General features: G+C 27.6%; 1 protein-coding gene across 16 annotated transcripts in view; it reads right to left on the reverse strand.

Moving 5' to 3' along the window:
• LOC129908169 (uncharacterized) overlaps positions 1–18,781 on the reverse strand; it is a 94,600-nt gene that overhangs the window by 12,835 nt on the left and 62,984 nt on the right. For 10 of the 16 annotated variants that reach the window (XM_055984512.1, XM_055984508.1, XM_055984513.1 and 7 more), the window contains 8 exons: positions 17,058–17,236; positions 9,031–9,075; positions 5,499–5,634; positions 1,087–1,290; positions 844–951; positions 638–778; positions 415–567; positions 222–352 (listed from right to left, as the gene is read on the reverse strand). In XM_055984512.1, the coding sequence (XP_055840487.1) occupies positions 222–352; positions 415–567; positions 638–778; positions 844–951; positions 1,087–1,290; positions 5,499–5,634; positions 9,031–9,075; positions 17,058–17,236 (1,097 nt within the window). Of the gene's footprint in view, positions 1–221; positions 353–414; positions 568–637; positions 779–843; positions 952–1,086; positions 1,291–5,498; positions 5,635–5,988; positions 6,032–6,104; positions 6,192–7,266; positions 7,356–9,030; positions 9,076–17,057; positions 17,237–18,781 lie in introns of those variants that run through there. The other 6 variants (XM_055984509.1, XM_055984505.1, XM_055984515.1 and 3 more) reach the window with 5 other exon arrangements.

Raw genomic sequence — 18,781 nt, forward strand, 5'->3', positions numbered from 1 at the left:
AGGCCTTGGAATATCTCTAATCTCTACCCTTCGTCTTCCGGATGTAATCCAAAGTAGCTCAACAGCTCAAAATTACATGCAAATTTTAAGCTTTTATCAAAAAGTGCAGGACAAACTCCTTTTCCAATGCTTAGCCACCTCACTAACATTATACTTCACATAATAATTTCATGTAAATATTTCACATAATACTTCAATCTCTATTTATATAAACAACTTACTCAGCATTTGTTTCGGGTGTCGGTAGATCCCCGATTGTAGTCAATGTCAATGTTGACCAATATACACTTCCTAAATACTTCCTCGTTAAGGTAGCATAATCTCCTGGACGATAAGGATACACCCAATCACCCTATAAACACAAATTTAAATAAAATCTTGATACAAACATAGCATATGAAAAAAAAACATTACTTGAAATCCTTCCGCTTCCGAAAGTAAATAATAAAAACAACCAAACCAATGTGCAAGAATTAAAAGTATATGAATTAAATTGACCACACGCCACAAATTTGGCCAAACTGTACGACTTTCAACAATATAATAAAATTTTATTGAACGATAAACCTGAAAAGAGATGATGATAATTTTTAGCAAGTGTATAAAACACTTGTTTAAATTGAAAAATTAGAATTACTTTAAAAAATCGTGTAAAACGTAAAATTGGATGCGTTCCGAATTTTAACTGAAGTAAATCTAATGGAATTAGAGCTGCCAGGTCGAGGTAGAAATGCCTGTTTTGCATGTAATGGCAGGCAAGTTTTTTATCGTCATAAACCTTAAAAAATAGAAATAATAAGTTAAATTAAAATAAGGTTTTGAAAATTAATCAGCTTAAATTACCATCAATCCCTGCTCTAAATATCCTGTGCGTAACTGTACAACAATATCTAAAATAAACACAACATCGGTAAGCATATCACACAAAAACCAGAATCTCGGAACTGCTTGCTGAAATAAAAATATAATTTTTAGTTTTAAAAATATTTTTTAACTGAAATCCAATTTTCTCTGAGAATATCGATGTGTATTTTGTACAGTATAATGCTCTAAAAAGTGTACTGAAAAATGCAAAAAAATACTTACTTGCAGCTCTGGAAAACTCTGTCTCACAATTAACGTCCACAAATTATATAAAACCGAAACAGTCAAAACCATTAGCCAGTAAAAATAAAAGTTCTCGTCTGGATTTACAACAGATCGTCGTTTTTGCAAATATCGACGTCTTCTTTTGGCTTTCTTATTTATATCACCTGAGGCGCTTTCAGATCCGGTGTCTTCGACTGTTTCCTAAAAATAACAAAAGTTAAAAAATTAAGATTTCCACTTTATGAATATCAATTTTTTGACAAAAGTAAAAGTACAGACAGGTCTGGATTTTATTGGCATTAAATTTTTTTTGATTTATATAGGTACGTCCGAATAATTTTTAGCAAGTATATTATAAATTGATGAATAGAAAAATCTTTTGGGTTGTTAAAACGTATATCGTTTTTGAAAAATCAATTGCTTGAAAACATCTATGATTTTTTAACTTGGTTATTATGAGTCGATTAGTATTTCCTTTTAATTGGCTTACCAAATTTTTTGTTCTAAAATTTTAAACATCAAAAACAATTTTTTCAAAACGGCTCTTACGATTTCAAAAGAAAAAAAATTATAAAAATTTGGAGGTCAAAACTACGTACAGAGATGTTTTTGTAATTTTAAAACAAATTTCATATTAGTTTTTAACTTTTAATAATTTGTTTATAAGAGGCGTGTTTTTTCAATTACTCAATAGCTACTCATTTTTCATTTTATTCGCAAAACAATAATAAAAATTACACAAGTAAGTATTTGTTTTTATTGTTTTTCGAATAAAATAAAGAAATGAGTAGCTACTGAGTTATAGAAAAAACACGCCTAAGATTAAGTTAAAAATATTTTTTTACGCATTTTTAAAAAAGCTTAAGTATTTTTAGCAACTTAGAACATTGGAGCAAGAACGTGCTCAAAACGTGAAATTTTTTTTATAAAAAAACTAACTGTACGTAACAATGTATAACAAAAATAGAAAAAAGTATTAATTTTCGAAAACGGCTCGAACGGTTTTCATCAAAATGTTTTTTTGTAATGTATATATATATTTGTGATGAAAAAAAATATTTGTTTGTGCCATTATTAACGGTAATTGTCATAGCACCGTATTTTTGGATTTCTGAAATTCTTGTCAAGGTTAAGTAGATTTTGAGGAACATTTTTATACAAAAGCGTTAAGATATTTTTAATATTAAAATATTGAAAAATTTTCACAATTATTTTTTGAATTAAAAAAAAAAATTATTTTGAAAACATGTTGATGAATTTTTTCGAAATTAATTTGTGTAAGAGTTGAAATAATTGAAATCAGTAAATTTCAATTTAAATTTGAGCACTAAGACTTGTATTTATTTTTTATGCTGTTGTATAAAAATTCACTAAATTGACTTTTTTTTAAGTAGAAACATATTATCATTGGTACATTGGTTAAACAGCAAAGTATGGAATTGTCAATGCAAAATAACTTTAACCTTCTTGAGAGAAAGCAAAACTATCAAATATTTACCACACATTTTGACAATGCTATAGTGGTAGGGAAAACGAATTAGGTAAATATGGAAATGACAAAAAGACTTCCAGTTTTGTAGTTCTCAAAACATTATGTGATGTGTGTAAAAAAGAAAGTTAATTTCCACCTTTCTAATGTACCTATTCAAATAGCTTTACAACAGTCTGTTTTCAATTTAAAAATAATATTTTTCTTTATATTACGAAATATCAATACCATAAAACTTTTATTATATTTTTTCTTTTTTATCGATTGTTATGATAATATTCAAAAATCATTTCCTGCAAAGAAGGTCAATGCTACAAAAAAAAAAAAACACAACTCTAACGAACCAATGAACAATAATCATGGAAAAGCATAGAACCCATCTCAATTCACACGACAGCTTTTCCATTTTAAGTGTTCGGTTTCTGAGAGTTGTTTGATCTGAGATTTTTTGTTGTTGATATTCATAGTAACACACTTAACCCAATTTTTAAATTTGTATATTCGCCTCTGACAGTTTCTGAGAACGATTTTTCCGTTAAAAGATACAAATAGATACATATATACCTACATTGAAATAAAGTATATAGAAAAAGGTCAGTTTTCTTTCATTACCATAATATCAATATGTATAAATCAAAACAAAAATAACTATGAATTTGCTTACACATTTTATTTAGAAAATCTATAAAGTATATTTTTAGCTAATTGAATCAATACTAATTGCCGTCATAGGGAAAATATAAAATATGTAATTATTATCGTCACGATAATCAGGATAGTCTATTTAAAATAAAAATATTTTTGAAAAACGAAAAAAAAAATAGAATCCAAAACAGAAAGCAATTTAAATAAGCATATAACGATGCGCAGCCACTTTTTAGTCTTCTTGTACATACTATAATGAAATGAATATATAAAATCAGGCAATTGCTATAAACTTATGAAAATCTTTTCAGTTTTCTTTAACTTAAATTGGACTGTTTAGTCCATAATATAGGTATTTGAGTAGAAAACATGCTATCTATAATCATTTGGTTCATTTAATCAGAGGTCCAATTTTTGTTCAGAAATTTAAGGGATGCTTATGTTTAAACAAATCACATTACCAAATTTGGTGCCAAGTGTAAAATGGTTAAAAAAATGATTGTGTTGCAATTACAAAACGTCAAACCAATAACTGGTATTTAAAATTTGTATTTCACCAAATCGGAAAAGAAGAAGAAGTAATTTCGAAAGCATACAAAAATTGTTTCAAAAATTACAAAGACATCTTTTTAAATATTTTGAACTCCAAACTAAGTACCTATGAAATTTATCTTGTACTACAAAAAAATTAAAAAAATTAAGTATGCAGTTTATCTTGTACAAAGAACTTTTAGATAAAAAAAAATTTAAAAAAATTTAACAGCCGTTTATCAAAAAAATTGGTACGAAAGAAAAACTGGCTACACACATTTGCACTTCTAGTTCAAAATATTCTTTTAACTTTAAGATTATAAAAACAGAAAGACAAAACTCACAGAATTTTTCTTCAGTAAGTAAATGCCATTTTTCCATTATGTAAGTTTTTTTTTTACAGAAAAACTAAAAATTTAGTTTTATTGGTTCTGCTTTGAATATAACGTGTGCAAAGTTTAATAAAAATCGTACGAGCCCTTTTTGAGAAAATTGCAACACACACATTTTTTACGTACACTTTCTTAAATAAAATATAAATAAAATGCACGACTGGGTCGCATTGTAAAAATCGATTTGCAGATATTTTAAAATAAAAAAACCTACGTTAATGAGTAAAAAAAAATATCTTCCTTATATATCTGAAGGGCATGAATTATTTTAGACTAGAAGAACAATTACTTGGCACCCCATACCATTTTAGGGCTTATACAATTGCAATAGCACTTTGGTTTCAAAACTTTAATATAAATAAATAAACAATTTTAAAACATTCCATATATTTTCTTAAATAGAAAAAATAGAGAATAAGGGGCCTCGTATTTTCATCTTGCCCGGGGACCCCGGTAGCTCGTTATACGGCTCTCGATGCACGGTAAGAAAATTGAAACTTAATTGATGTTTTTTTTTTTTTTGGAACTTTGTTTTTAAGTGTTTACTAAAACCTACATTTTCTTAAAAATGACATACCAATTTTTTTTGAAAATTGTTCAAACAAACAAAACTTAAAAAAACCTTCTTTCATAAGAACTCAAATAGTTTCATCGTTTTGTGGTTAAAATCATTTGAAATGGTGTTAAAGTAATTAAAACAAAAAACAATTTTATTCATGTTTACATTTCTTATGAAATTCTTGAAAAAAGTATTTGCTTTTAAATTCGCTTTACGAGCTATAATTTTACGTGATAACGTCATAAGAAAACGGAATTTTTTGTATAAAATTAAAATTAAAATTATCTATAATTAAGATATTTAAGCTAAACACTTTATTGAAATCGGTACGTTTTGCAGAAAAAAAGCAAATTATAAATATCGTGTTGCTCAGTTGTGCATTTTATTTTTTTTTTTTTCGAAATAAGAACAACTTTAATATATCAATGTAGTTGTCGGCGTTATAAGAATACAAAATAAACAAAAAATTACATAGATAAGTGGTTGGGCACGTGACCACACCAATGGTAAACAGGGCATTCTAAGCTTTTATTTGACACCTCATTTATCCCTATGGAATAACAACTCATATTATATTCACACAAAAATGATACCGGAAGTAGTGTGGCCATTTCCTGCGATTGAAAAAACCTTTTCAATATTTCTGCTCATGGAAATGAATGGGCAAATAATAACGAAAGTGTTTCATTTTTTTCTTCGTTTCATTTTATGGGGATATTTGAGGATGAAATCTCTAAATCACCAGCCATCTTTATAGTTATTTATACACTAATACATATCAACAACAACTTACCTGGGTTTCAGGTATTTGACGTGTAGAAAATCTTTTAAGAAAGGAATCCTCCCGTTTGAGTGGTGGTTTCTTTTGAATAGCTGATGATATTTGTACTGTGGTTCGCAGTTTCATCCATCGTTGATTCGACTTATTCCTAATGAAATTAAATCGAGGAAAATTTATATAAGTTAAATTTGATTGAAAAAGTGAACAAAATTTCCAACAACATTATTTAAGTATTCAATTTACACAAAAATCAAACACACTAATATTGTTTATTTATTATTATTTTTTTATCAAAGATACCAATGTATGTGAGATTATAACATCAATAATTTAGAATATTTAAATGACAAAAAAAAATAAAACATCAAACAAAGCCAATATTTATAGTAATTTTGCATTTTTAAAAGTAACAACAACAACAAAACAAAATTAAACAAACATGCATTTTGTAGGCTATTTTTTACAATAAAATTATACTCGAGTTTTATACTATTCTACATACATCATTGAGTCGCTGCCGTTCAAGATGACTTTGAATTTATGATCTGAAAGTTTTTAAAAACCTCACAATATTCAGATGAATTCGAAAATGAATGAGAAATATATTTTTTAACCTACGTAAATTAATGATATTTGAGTTGTATCTTTTGAAAGCCGACTTCATTTCCATTAGTTTTTAAAATTCAAGTTTTTATGTTTATGCATCTGTTTTGACAATGTGTATAATATGAAAAAAATCAAACATTAACGATGAATCTTAGATTAAAGTTATTGGTAAATTATTTTTAAAAAAATACAAAAAAAATCAATTTTAAACTTTACTTTGACTTTTATAAGACCATTGATTATTGCCTTATAACCATTTATTTCCAACAAAATTTTAAAACATAAAACAAATTACAAAAAAAGGAAAGTATTCATTAAACTAAACATTTGTTTAAGATTTCGTTTCGTTCCAACAGCGTACTAGCCTTAAGCATTCAAAATATCTTGTTTCAAGTTTTCTAAATAGAAAACCTCTTTCTTTAAAATAAAATTGAAAAGTTAAATTTTCAACTATTGCTATTTTTAGCTCTTGTCTAGTAATAAACTTAAAAGTCCCCAGAAATACCGTCCTTGACCTTTATTGTTGATTTTTTTGTATTCTGAAAAATACACTCTATCATACTTATTTAAACAAATAAAAAAATCGATAGTTAAAGTTGATCGAAAAAATCAAATCAATCTCTGATTGATGAGCTTTCAAAAAATTTCAATTAAGGCTGGAAAATTAGTCAAGAAAAATGTACTATAAGTCGTTTACTCGTCTTACTAAATTTCCGTTTAGAAAATGACTATGACTAAAAAACTAGTCCTTAATCATTTATGAAGTACTACACAATTGTCCAAATATCACCGATACCAGGTTTGAGGTAATCCTCTTCTAAAGAGTCAGCAAGTATACATTAGCTAATCTATGCAGGTTGTTTACTTTTGCAGAAGAAATGAGCCCTGGCTGATAAAAAATATACCAGAATTATTTAAGTGGTTAAATAAACCTCAATGCCAAAAATACTACTGCAGCACTTAACTAGAGACGCAAATTATTATCTACTCTTTTACAACTACCTGAAGCTTTTTTTTTATTAAAAGTATAAGTACTTTAATAAATTAAAAAATAAATAACATTTGTGTAGTGTTTTTAAACTTTACAGACTTTTTATAAAATATATAACTTGTGTGTAGAGCGTGATGTTATCGATAGCAGATTTCTTATATGAAAAAGACTAAACTAACATACCTGTACTGCATGTTGCCAGATGCGTATTCAAAGGAAATCATAAGCAAGACTAAATACATGCGTAGGCGTATAAATCCACGCCTGGAGGTCTAGAAATTATAATAATAATACTTTATTTTGTTAATTTTTGTTTTCGTCAAAACTTTAAATTAAGGTCTTAAAGCAAGGAAAATTCAAATAATTATTCCTACAAATTGATCAAAGTTTTGGTAATTTGATCATGCTATAAAGAGGTTAAGAACCCATAAGACAAAACGAGTAGAAGCTGTGTTATACTGGTGAAAATGGTTTACATATCTTGATTACTTGTCTTTAATCTGAAATCTTTCAGTTTTTTTTCTTCTAAAGATAATCTTTTAACCCACTGAGGGGGGCCTGGCTGGGAACTAAATCATTCTAAAAATATATTAAATGCTTTATTTGATTAGGGGTTTTTATGTACCCCGTGGCGCAATGGTTAGTGTGATACTCTATGGCGCCAGAGGTCTTGGTTCAAGTCCTAGCTTCCACCGCCTACAAATATTTTTCTCAGGGCTACTACGAAGAATTGGCATAACCCGCAAGATCATTGTCTTGAAAATGTACATCTCCGTCTAGCCGTGTAAACTCGGCGATAAATTGAAGGTCCCTTCTATTCTTGCGAACTAGTTCTTGCCGCTTTATGGTTACAACCGTATCCAAGATTTGAAGTGCTCAGTTCTGAGTACAAACTTTTATGCACTCAACCCAGAACTCAAGAACGTCATTTATGAAATATGTACTAAGTATAGAAATTACAGACCATAAGTTGGCCGATTGTAATAGTTCAGAAAAAAATATTTAAATTCATAACATGTGGTCAACTTAAACAACAATAGAACGGCATAGGGAAAACTTTTAACCGGACATAAGTCCACAAAACCCAATTTCATTATGGACTATAGGATTTGGGGTAGGTTTGAAGTTGGTTTATATGCAAATGTAAAATTATCTTATATTTAAAAAATCTTCTGAAATACATAAAAAGAAACTTTGGATATTCCCAACTTCGCACCTATACCCCAAATCCTATATATTAGAGCGGTCGCAGGGGTGAGATTTGGACGAAAAGTTGTTTACGTTCGAAAAACTCCCCATATTTTGGGCTTTTTTCAGGTAAGGGAGGTAGTAAACAGCTCTTTTCGCACTTAAATTTTGGTGGCAATGTGGAACTAATGTAAATTCCCTTCGGGTGAAACTCATAATAGTTTTTAAAATTCCGGGCGAACAAAAATATTTCGGGTGGAAAAATTTACACGTGAAACTCGGGATAGGGCTGATTTATTAATATTTCCATACCCCTACCTACTCAATATTTGAATAATGTTTAAACCCTTCTATTCAAATTGCAAAATCACAAATACTATGAACATATTTTTAAGGAAAGTGAATTTTATATTTTGAATAAATGTTAAAAAATTATAAAATGTCTGTCGCCAAATTTTTTCCCTAAAACTATTGATTTCTATTATTTCCAAATCTATTCGCAAACAAAATTTGGCAGCGGATTATTTCTAACTATTTCTTGTGTGTGTAAAAGTAACGCAATTTTTTCATAAAACCAACAAATTTTAAACGGTGCCAGTCTGTTTTTTCAATTTTTTATTTTATTTTATTTAAATAACATCATCTAGTAAAATTCATTTCTTAGCGTCAATAGCAATTTAACAATAAAGAGCGCGCTCATGCTTTTTAGCTTTTTTTTTATACAAAATTCTATTTTGAAAAAAAAAAAAAAATACTTACCAATCACTATCTGGATCTGCATTTCCATCTGCCTCTTCAGATTTCCTGGATATATCCAAACAAAAAAAAAATTAGCTGACCTCATTTTCAATGCAAAATATTAAAACGCTTTTTTTTCAATATCATTTCTATTGTTTTGGTTTTGGTTCATCAACTTGATGAACATGGTTTTCATTTTTCTATTAAACAAAATGTTTATATATGCAAATTTGTTTGCCTGACGTTTGATCTGATGTAATTTATAAAAATTTGTTTCTTTCTCTTTTTTTTTAAATTTGCTTTTATTTTTGTTTTGAAATTAGCAATAAATTTCATTGCATTTGCATCGGGATGAATGTAGTTGGGTTATATATTAATTATATAGAAATATCTTTGTTTGGATGATTTTCAAGATCAAACAATATTTGTGTTTTCAATTAAAATCTATTCTCTGCAATTAAAAATTGCTTTTATATTGTAATAATATTCAGCATCAAAATAATCGAATTATATGTACGTACGAGTACGTACGTATTTTTTTTTTATTAGCCGGGATAAGATATTGATACAGTTGACAGTGACAAGCTGTTTATTTATTTTAACTAGGTATATCCGCAAATAAATTATTATCTGGGTTGGTGTTCATATGATCGTTCTTGGTTAATCTCCTTTAATTCTTTTGTCAGAAATTACATTAAGATGTAGAAGGAAGTGTATTTATTTGAACAACAATGTTTTAGTGTTATAATTAAATTGAAACTATTTCATGAATGAAAAATGTATACTATAGAATCTGTTTTAATTTAAAATTGTAGCAGATTTTAATTTTACAAATATAGAAATACATTTCTTAAAATTAATTCTGGAAATTAATCAAGAGTAAGTTGAACGGAAAACCCAACTTTTTGCTAATTTATTAACTTTATTCAAAAACCTCCAATTCAACAGAAGCAAATGCAGTAGTTAATTTCTGTTGAAATATTGAAAAAGGTTTTTTTTTCTGAAAATTCACGAATGATTAATAAAAATCATAGAAAGTAAATTTATAACAATAATGTTTCCTAATCAAATTTAATTTTGGTTCTATTGAAAAATAAATCAGAAAATAATTTTCATATTAATTTGGTTATTGGTTTTATTTTGTTTTGGTGATGTATGATTATATTTTTGAAGCTATACTTATTTTGGTGCCAAAATTTGAAAAAAAAAAAAAAAAAAAAATGATTCGCAGAATATAAGTGATGAGAAAATTTAAGATATCAAGTATACATTCAGGGAAATTAGATTAGATTGCAACAGATGGTAAAGAAGTAAACCTCTTATCGGAAAAATTAAAAAGTAAAATTGTAGACAGTAGGTAAGTTGAAAGATCGACAAATTTTAAGGAGAGCATTTTTTTTTATAATACTCAAAATGATAAATCCACCGAACCATTTTTTTTTTTTGGTTTTCATTTTTATCTTCAACGAAATTATTTTGGATTTTGCCAACAACATTTTATTTTCAATGCAATTTTTTTCATTTGCAAAAACATGTATTTTAATGCAAAATATTTTGATTTGCAATAATTTTTTAATGCATACATTTTTAAATTGCAATAAAAATTTTTCTTTTAATGCAAACATTTTCTTGTGTGTATGTGTCAGATGGATTTTTTTTTATTTGATTTTTGTATATATGTACCTGGATTTTGCTTATATTATGTGTCAATGTACATACGTTTTTATGTTTTAAAAAAGGTTTTATTTGAGTAAAATATAAATTTATCGATTTTCTTGTAAAGTTTTTTCTTTGAAAGAATGATTTAAGTATACATTTTTCAACAAAAAAGTTGATGACAACATTTTTGATTCTTCAAAAATTTAAACATCCATTTTTTGCCAAAACATCTTCTTTAAGATGGTATAAACCTGAGTTGCTGATGCAATGGTAAAATCTATGTTTATTTAAAAATGCTTTTTTCCAACATTTTCTCCAATCGGACATCTACTTTAGCCAAAAAATTCGATTACCAAACTTTTGTTCAACACTATTGGGTTGATTGGGTTGCAGTTTAGTACTAGTTAAACCTAACCGTATTGGGTTGTATTTAACCAGTTTGATATTGGTTTATTGGTTGTTTCCGTTTTTAACAGTATTTTTCTATAATACATCTTTAAGAAAAGGTTTCAACCATAAAAATATTGCTTTTCAATTTTCAAAACTTTAGATTCTTTATAAGTCATTAAAGGCAATCATAAAAAAACGAACATTTTCGCGAAATTTATTCAAAATCGAACTAGTAGGTACTGATAAAATTAAAACAAAAAACAAAAATTTGTTTAAATTTTATTCAATGTTTTTGAGGTTATGTAAAATAAAGATGGATATAATAAAATTTGTGGATCTTTCTAGAAAATGTATAAAAACCCCATATTTTTCACCCTGATCTTACTCTTACCCTCCCGTGACCAACTTCAGGCCATCTATTGCTATCCAATCGATTTTTCTCCTTTTCTATACAATTAATCCTTAAGTTCCTAATCACTCCTGTTCTGCTAGTATTTTTTTTCAAGAATGATTGGCAAGAGCACAATTTATTTTTTCGAGCAGGCATTTTGACCATTTGCATTGGTAATTTTCTTATACCGAAACTTATTTACCTGCAGGAATTACTATCAATTGGCGTTCTTTTACATGTCAATATTTCAATAATGCGTTGTGATTTTTTTTTTTTTTGTTCATTAGAAAATGATAAAATCCACGTTCCATTGGAAATTGTTAACTACTATGATTAGATGATCTAGTACATTTATTACTCATGAATACTTATTACTTATGCACACTTGTTACGTTCGCCACGATTACATGTGAATTGCTTTAACTTAAATGAAAGTGCGTAAACCACCTCGTAACACGGCTAATATAAAGACGTGTACGTTACATGTACGTGTACGTACATGCTTACAAAACCTTAAAGGATCCTTAGAAACTTTTTTAAATTTGTATTAATCAAACTACAACCATCCACAACCTCAACTCCACCTTGTACCTATTATTGCAAACCAACTCACATGTACTTTCTTAAGCAGATAATACCCATTTATTAAACAAGCTCTAAGTAAGAACTTGGAAAAGTTAAAATTAAGAATTACTGTCAAAACTTCTTAACACTATGTGTATCGTTTTTAAATATACCTGACGGCATTTTAAAAATATCATAAGAACTTACGTGAAGTTAAATTGATTATTCTTGTCGATTAATTTTTATCTGGTATCAATTTTTCAGTAAATAGTATATTTTGAACACTAACATAGATTTTTTTTAGGTCACTAGTAGAGTGTAAAACTTATTATATTTTCAAGGTCTTTTTGTAACTCTTGAAAGTAATACAAAAAGTAATATTTCGCTTGAAATACTAAGAAAAAAAAATCTTTTCTCTGAAGTACATTGCCCATCTTAGGTTTTCTATCGATTGTACTTTTATAAGTTTCATATTGATTCCATTGCCTGTACCTTGTTTTGTTTATTTAACTGTTGAAATATATTGAATAGATGTGACGTACCTTAAAATTGAAAACAACTCTTGAAAAAAGGAGGGAATTTCGAATATAAAAACAAAGAAATTCTAGAAAGTTTTTTATATCGACTAAAGTGACGCACAAGGAACCTTTAGTACAGCTAAATTTGTTATAAAACCCTTTTTTTTTATTGATAACCAGATTTCTCCTTATTTTTAAATCAAACTCAAGTATGCTTTCATAACATGATTTACCAATTTAAACAGCTTGCTTCTTTATGTGATCCTGATTCTGTCTATATTTTTATTCATATATAAGCTACTTTCAAACAAAATTATTATTTCTTGGTATCCTAATGACGAAAGTAGATATTGACTTTTTTCTTATTCTAATCAAGGACACAATATAATATGTATGAGGTAAAGATATTATTAATAAATTAGAGAAGTAAGTATGCAGACATATTGTACTAAAAGAGAAAGAACTAACATGTAATTTGACTGTCATGCGACTACCTAAATAAGATAGTTAAACGTATGTTTAAATGCAATTTTATTTACATACGTTTTAAATATAAAGGAAGTAGGAAACAAGGTTATTAAACAATGCAAATTTAGAAATGTAGAACCGCCATTTATTTCAATTCGATTTTTAAACTTAACATAATAAATTCCATGCTACAATACTTTTAAAACATTTAAAATCGGTTAATTTAAGGTAAGAGCTATTCTAAAACGGTTTTGTGTTTACTTGTATGTGTCTCAATAGTAGGGGAATACTGGTAAGTTAAATTGGACACAAAAATAATAATCCGAACATTTGAATTTTGTTGTAAAAATTGTATCATAAAAGGAATGGGAGATAACCACAAACTTTATTAAGTCCAATTTTCAAAAACAAGGATTATTGTTTTTAGACATACAGAAATAGGTTATTCCAAACTTGGAGCTTAGCCTTAAAAACTCGAGAAAGGGTTATTTGACAGAAACACGGTGAACAAGGGATAATACACATCAACAAATTTTTTATTGTATTTTTTTTTTTTTTGTAAATATTAAAAAAATTACTTCTAATATTATAATGCAATAAAAGTCGATTTCGTGATTCTATACCTGTCTGTCTCTATCTCGAGCTACAGTCCAAACAGCTGAAGCGATTTGTTTCAGCCAACATTTACTTCGTTTTTAACGAAAAGAGTTACTGGGAAGATCAATATTTGACTCAATTTGACTCAATATTTGATCAAGGGCCACGACCGATAATACGAAGCAGTTTTTCATGATAAATTTTCCAAAAACCAAACCTTATTTCGAAGAAGTACCCAACCCAACAGTTGAAGAAGTTAGTGTGGCGGAGAAAAACTCCAGTAATGGAAAATCGGTTGGATCAGACGAAATACCCTACGATTCCTGAAAAACTCTCAGAATGCTTCACGAATCTTATTTCCAAGCCTATCAGCTGTGATGAAATACCTTATTAGTGTAGAGAAAGTAAATCTCCAAATCATCAAGGATAAAGGAAACACACGAAACTGCGATAACTATACCGTTCAATTAAGCTGATGGCACAAACCATAAAAATCGTTGAACAGATTTTGGTCAGCCAACTGCGAAAAATAATACTGCTGTCTGACGACCGGTGCAGGTTTGTTTTAGATTAATCAACCACAAATGCAATGCAGAGTATAAGAATCGTTATCCTTCATGGAATTTGCATGTTGTGCTAGCTGGTTTTGAAAAAGCATTCGATAGACAATTAAAATGCAGGAGTCAGTTGATCCAGACAGGCCTATTAATTACGGAAATTTTTTTTGAAGGTGCTTTCGAAGTATCTTCTATCTATGATCAACAGTGAAGAAGCGCAAACTTGATGAAGTGGCGAGAAATAAAAGTAGCAAAAATAAAACTTTTATCCAAATCTTCACATTTTGGAATGAAATCTCTCTTTGATTTTTGTTTTCCAAAGCTAGAATACCTTTATTGCTATTGTTCCTACTTCCTACCTTTGCACTATGACTGGGACTATGTTATGAGGTTGTTCTAACTGCTAACTCTACGACATATTTTCAGTGATTATATGACCAAGGAAAATTGCAACGATATGATATAAGCATTATATTAAAAACTAATGTCAATCAAATTTTTGATATTTAACAGCCAAAGAACAACACTTTCACCATGCTGTCCAATTTTATTTGTGATAAACTCAGATTTACTATTAAGTGGGCTCTGAAATCCATTAAGAACCGATTTTAAATGTTTAAATATTTTTCATCGAAAATGTAATCGCATTTATTGTTCTATCAATTTCTACCTCTACATCATAAAATTACTATTTCAAATTGAGAGAAAATAGTTTAATTTAAATTAAAGTAAATTTATATAAATGTAATTTAATTTAGTTGATTGCATTTAATTGTACGTATAGCAAAAAATATTGAATGAAATCATCTGAATTCGACCGAAATTACTCTCAATTATTTGGTTCATCAAATTCACAAAATGTTGAATTAAAACTCTATATGGGTAATTCCATGAAAAAGTGGACACGAATTTTGAACAAATTATGCAGTCTTTTTTACTTTTTTTATTAGAAAATTACTATTTGCAAACGGCAACTCTTTATGCAAGTTGCAAAAAAATATTCTTTGTTGTATTCCCTTATGGATAGACATAAAATTCAGGGAGTTTAATAATCTTAAAGCATTTTTATAGCATAAGCTTGACAACAACAGAAGAATTTCACATGAAAATGACGGAAAAACAAGCAAACTGAAAATATGATGAGTCTAATAGTGACGATGACAATATCCCCTAATGAGTGCTAAAATAAGTTAACATTTAAGCAAGCTTCGTTACACACTATTCGATTAAAAAAAAACTTGAGTGAAAATGCATCTTTTCTTTACTTTTGGAACCACAAATCGCAGGCAACATGAGTTACCAAAATAATGTAACGTGAGTTACCTAAATATTTAAAAATTTTTCCTCGAAATATTGAAAAAATGTTTGGTTTTGTCACTCATATTAAAAGCTTGTAATTTTGTATGTATGGAATCTTCATTGAAAACAAATTAAGATTCTTAATTATCACATAAAAACTTCATACTGTCGGACTCTTAAAATTCGTGTCCGATTTTTGTAACGTGAGTTACCATCAAACTTTTATTTTTCCCAAGCAAATGTTAAAAATAAAGACAATTTTTTTAGTTAATTATGAAAGTAATAGATATGCTCCATTCATGGATAGTAATTTCGTATCAATTTACATTAAAATTGAAAAAAAAAAAAAAAAAAAATTATTTATGTGTTGGAAATTTTTGTGAATGTAACGTGAGTTACCATGGAATTGCCCATATTATTATGATTGAATCTGTAATTGAGCTTACAAAAAAAAAATTGCATTCTTTTATAACCTTGCTGACTTTGTAAGTAGTATGCTATTGGTAGACACGCTATAGAGAATACGCTATTAAGTCCAATAAGATAAATTTATTGAATTACTGCCTAATTAAACATCAAGAGCTGTTTTTTACGTAAACACATTACAAAATGCCAAAAAAAATTGCTAAGATTTTATTTTTTTTTTAATGATGAATTAATGATTTATTTGTATATATTTAGTAAAAATTAGTAAATCAAGAAAACAACACAGTTAAAAGATGTTTTACAAAAATTATGTATTCCGAAACCCATTTAGGAAAAATGAATATATTATTGTTTAACAGCTGTTAGGAGAAGAGTCATTTCACGTTTTATATTATTTTTAAACATCAATTTAATTTATATAAGTTAGTAGTTGGAAAAAAGTAAATTAAAATTTAAATAATATGTAAATACTACGTTGCAATATTAAACACAGAAATAGATTAATATTTTGGGCACCATTCCTTTTTATTCTTCGCAATGAGCAATAGTATAGCATTACAGCTCTAAGATTTCGCCAACCCTGTACACCCTTGGTGTAGGATGAGGTACTAGGACGATGTGAATGAGAACTGGATGGGTTCTCAGTGGCAGCGATGTTATTGATGTTGGTTTCGGAGTAATAGTGTTGGAAGTGAGGCTCTTGGTTGAGCCTGTCTCTTTCTGTGGAGGTAGGTCTTGAGTTTCGGATATCATTTATTTTCTGAGCATCTGTGTGTCGTTTAACTGAATTGTAATTGATAGTGTCATTTGCTTGGGAACATGTAGATGATGAGGGTGAACCTAGTGTCTTAACCGGTGGTTGACGGTGATTTGACTTACGCAATTTTCTTTTCCTAAATACAATTATTAGGTATAATGTAATATAATAATAACATAGGCATAATATTTTTACAAAATATTTTTTTTTCTAATTTTGTAACTTAAAAAAAAATAAACTTTAAAAATATGTAAAATATCAAAGTATATACTTTTTTTCTTGTGAGTTATGAGTATATATACAAAAAGGATTTGTCAATTGTTTTTTCTTTTAACCCTTTTAATATTTGTAAATGTTTTTGTTGATTTGTTAAGTTGAGTATATTTACATTTCTTTTTTTTAGAGAAAATAGCAACGCTTACCTTTGGCATGGACTTTTGTTATCAGATGAAATGAGGGTATTGCTGCTGTCGTTATCTTCTTTGTGGGGAGAACTTTCGGTTGTATTTAGCTCGTTAGGAGAGCCGACTGTAAAAGTTGGGCTGACATTATCTTCGATAGCGCTGTCATCTCTATTTGGATCACACTGTGAAGTCTTCATCTGAAAATATCAATTTTAAATGATAACGATATTTATAATATAGAAATAATAAATATTATTGATGCACAAAAACTTTAAACACATCTATGTAACTCATTTAAAATTCTCATAAAGAATTCATTTTTTGAATATTTGTTTGTCTTTTAAAATACCAAACTAGCTACCACATCTTTCAAAACAATCATTACGAATTTAAATACAACAGTAATAAAAATTTTTTTAAATGTTATATTATTCTAAAATCAGTCTTATTTTTAAATAATTTACGTGAATAAGTGCTATGCTCACGTACACATAATTCCAGTATTATGTTTAGTGGAGTAACTAAAGCTCAAAAATTGGTAATATTAGGGAACCCGGCCGAACAGCTTAGATTTTGATGATCTTTTTTTTCAAACCTCGGTAATTAAAAATACTTCAAAGTCTATAGATTAAAAATTGCCGGTGTTGCCGTTTTGATTTTTTAAATTTAATTGAAGATTTTTGTGAACAAAAACAAATTTTTTTCAAAATTTTTTCTTAAATTTCATAAATTAATTGATGCCAAAAGATTGTCTAGGAAATTCAAGGAAAAAATATATATAGGAGTGAGGGACAATCTTCCATAGTTCAAGCGATAGATGCAATTTTCTTATTAATTGACTTCAAACACAAAAAAAAATATTTGAACACAACGGCAACACCTACAATATTCAAATATACATTTTTTAAAAGCTAGAAGCTTAGTCATATATGTAAAATTAAAATTAAGTTAATTGAATTAACGGCTTTTGAAAGAATGGTAATTGAACTCAGATTTTTGAAAAAAAAAATTATTGAAAAAAATTTAAACATGTCGTTTTTTAAACTTGGTCGTAATATAAAATGCATTTATTTTTAAATTTTTTTGGCCGCATTTATTATGATTTCAAATTATAAAAGGAAAATGTCAATATGTATTACGGTTTATGAACAAAATTAAAAAGTATTTCATTTTTGAAGAACTTTTTTTAATAAAAGTTTTGAAAAAAAATGTAACTTATTTTTTTTTAAGTTCAACATCTAAACATATAATTATTTTTTATTCATTTAATAACCCTTTCTGTTGAAAGTTAAATACCAAAAATTTAAAGTTCGTATTTACCACAGTCTTTGAGAAAATTAATATTTTAATGCAAAAATTCAGTTTTAATAAAAAAAAAAAACCATTGAAATTAAAGTAATTTTTCATTTTTTTTTTTCAAAAGTGTGATATATTTTACCTTTTTTGCTTCGAAATTCAACTGATAATATTTATGGCCAAAAATTGTTTTTAAATAAATTCATATTTCATTAGAAAAACTTTGGAAAAAAGTCATTTCAAATTTTTCTAATAACATTTTTTTTTTCAATTCTGAGTTTGAGGACCATTTTTTCAAAAAGTCTTGATTGAATTTAGTGGATTTAAATTTAAGAGATAAGAATGAGCTTCTGGCTTTTTTAAAATGTATTTTAAAATATTGTAGGTGTTGCCGTTGTTTTCAAAATATTTTTTTTTGTGTTTGAGGTCAGAATGTTAGAAAATTG

Source organism: Episyrphus balteatus, chromosome 2 (genome assembly GCF_945859705.1).
Source record: "Episyrphus balteatus chromosome 2, idEpiBalt1.1, whole genome shotgun sequence".
In the NCBI taxonomy this organism is placed as follows: domain Eukaryota; kingdom Metazoa; phylum Arthropoda; class Insecta; order Diptera; family Syrphidae; genus Episyrphus; species Episyrphus balteatus.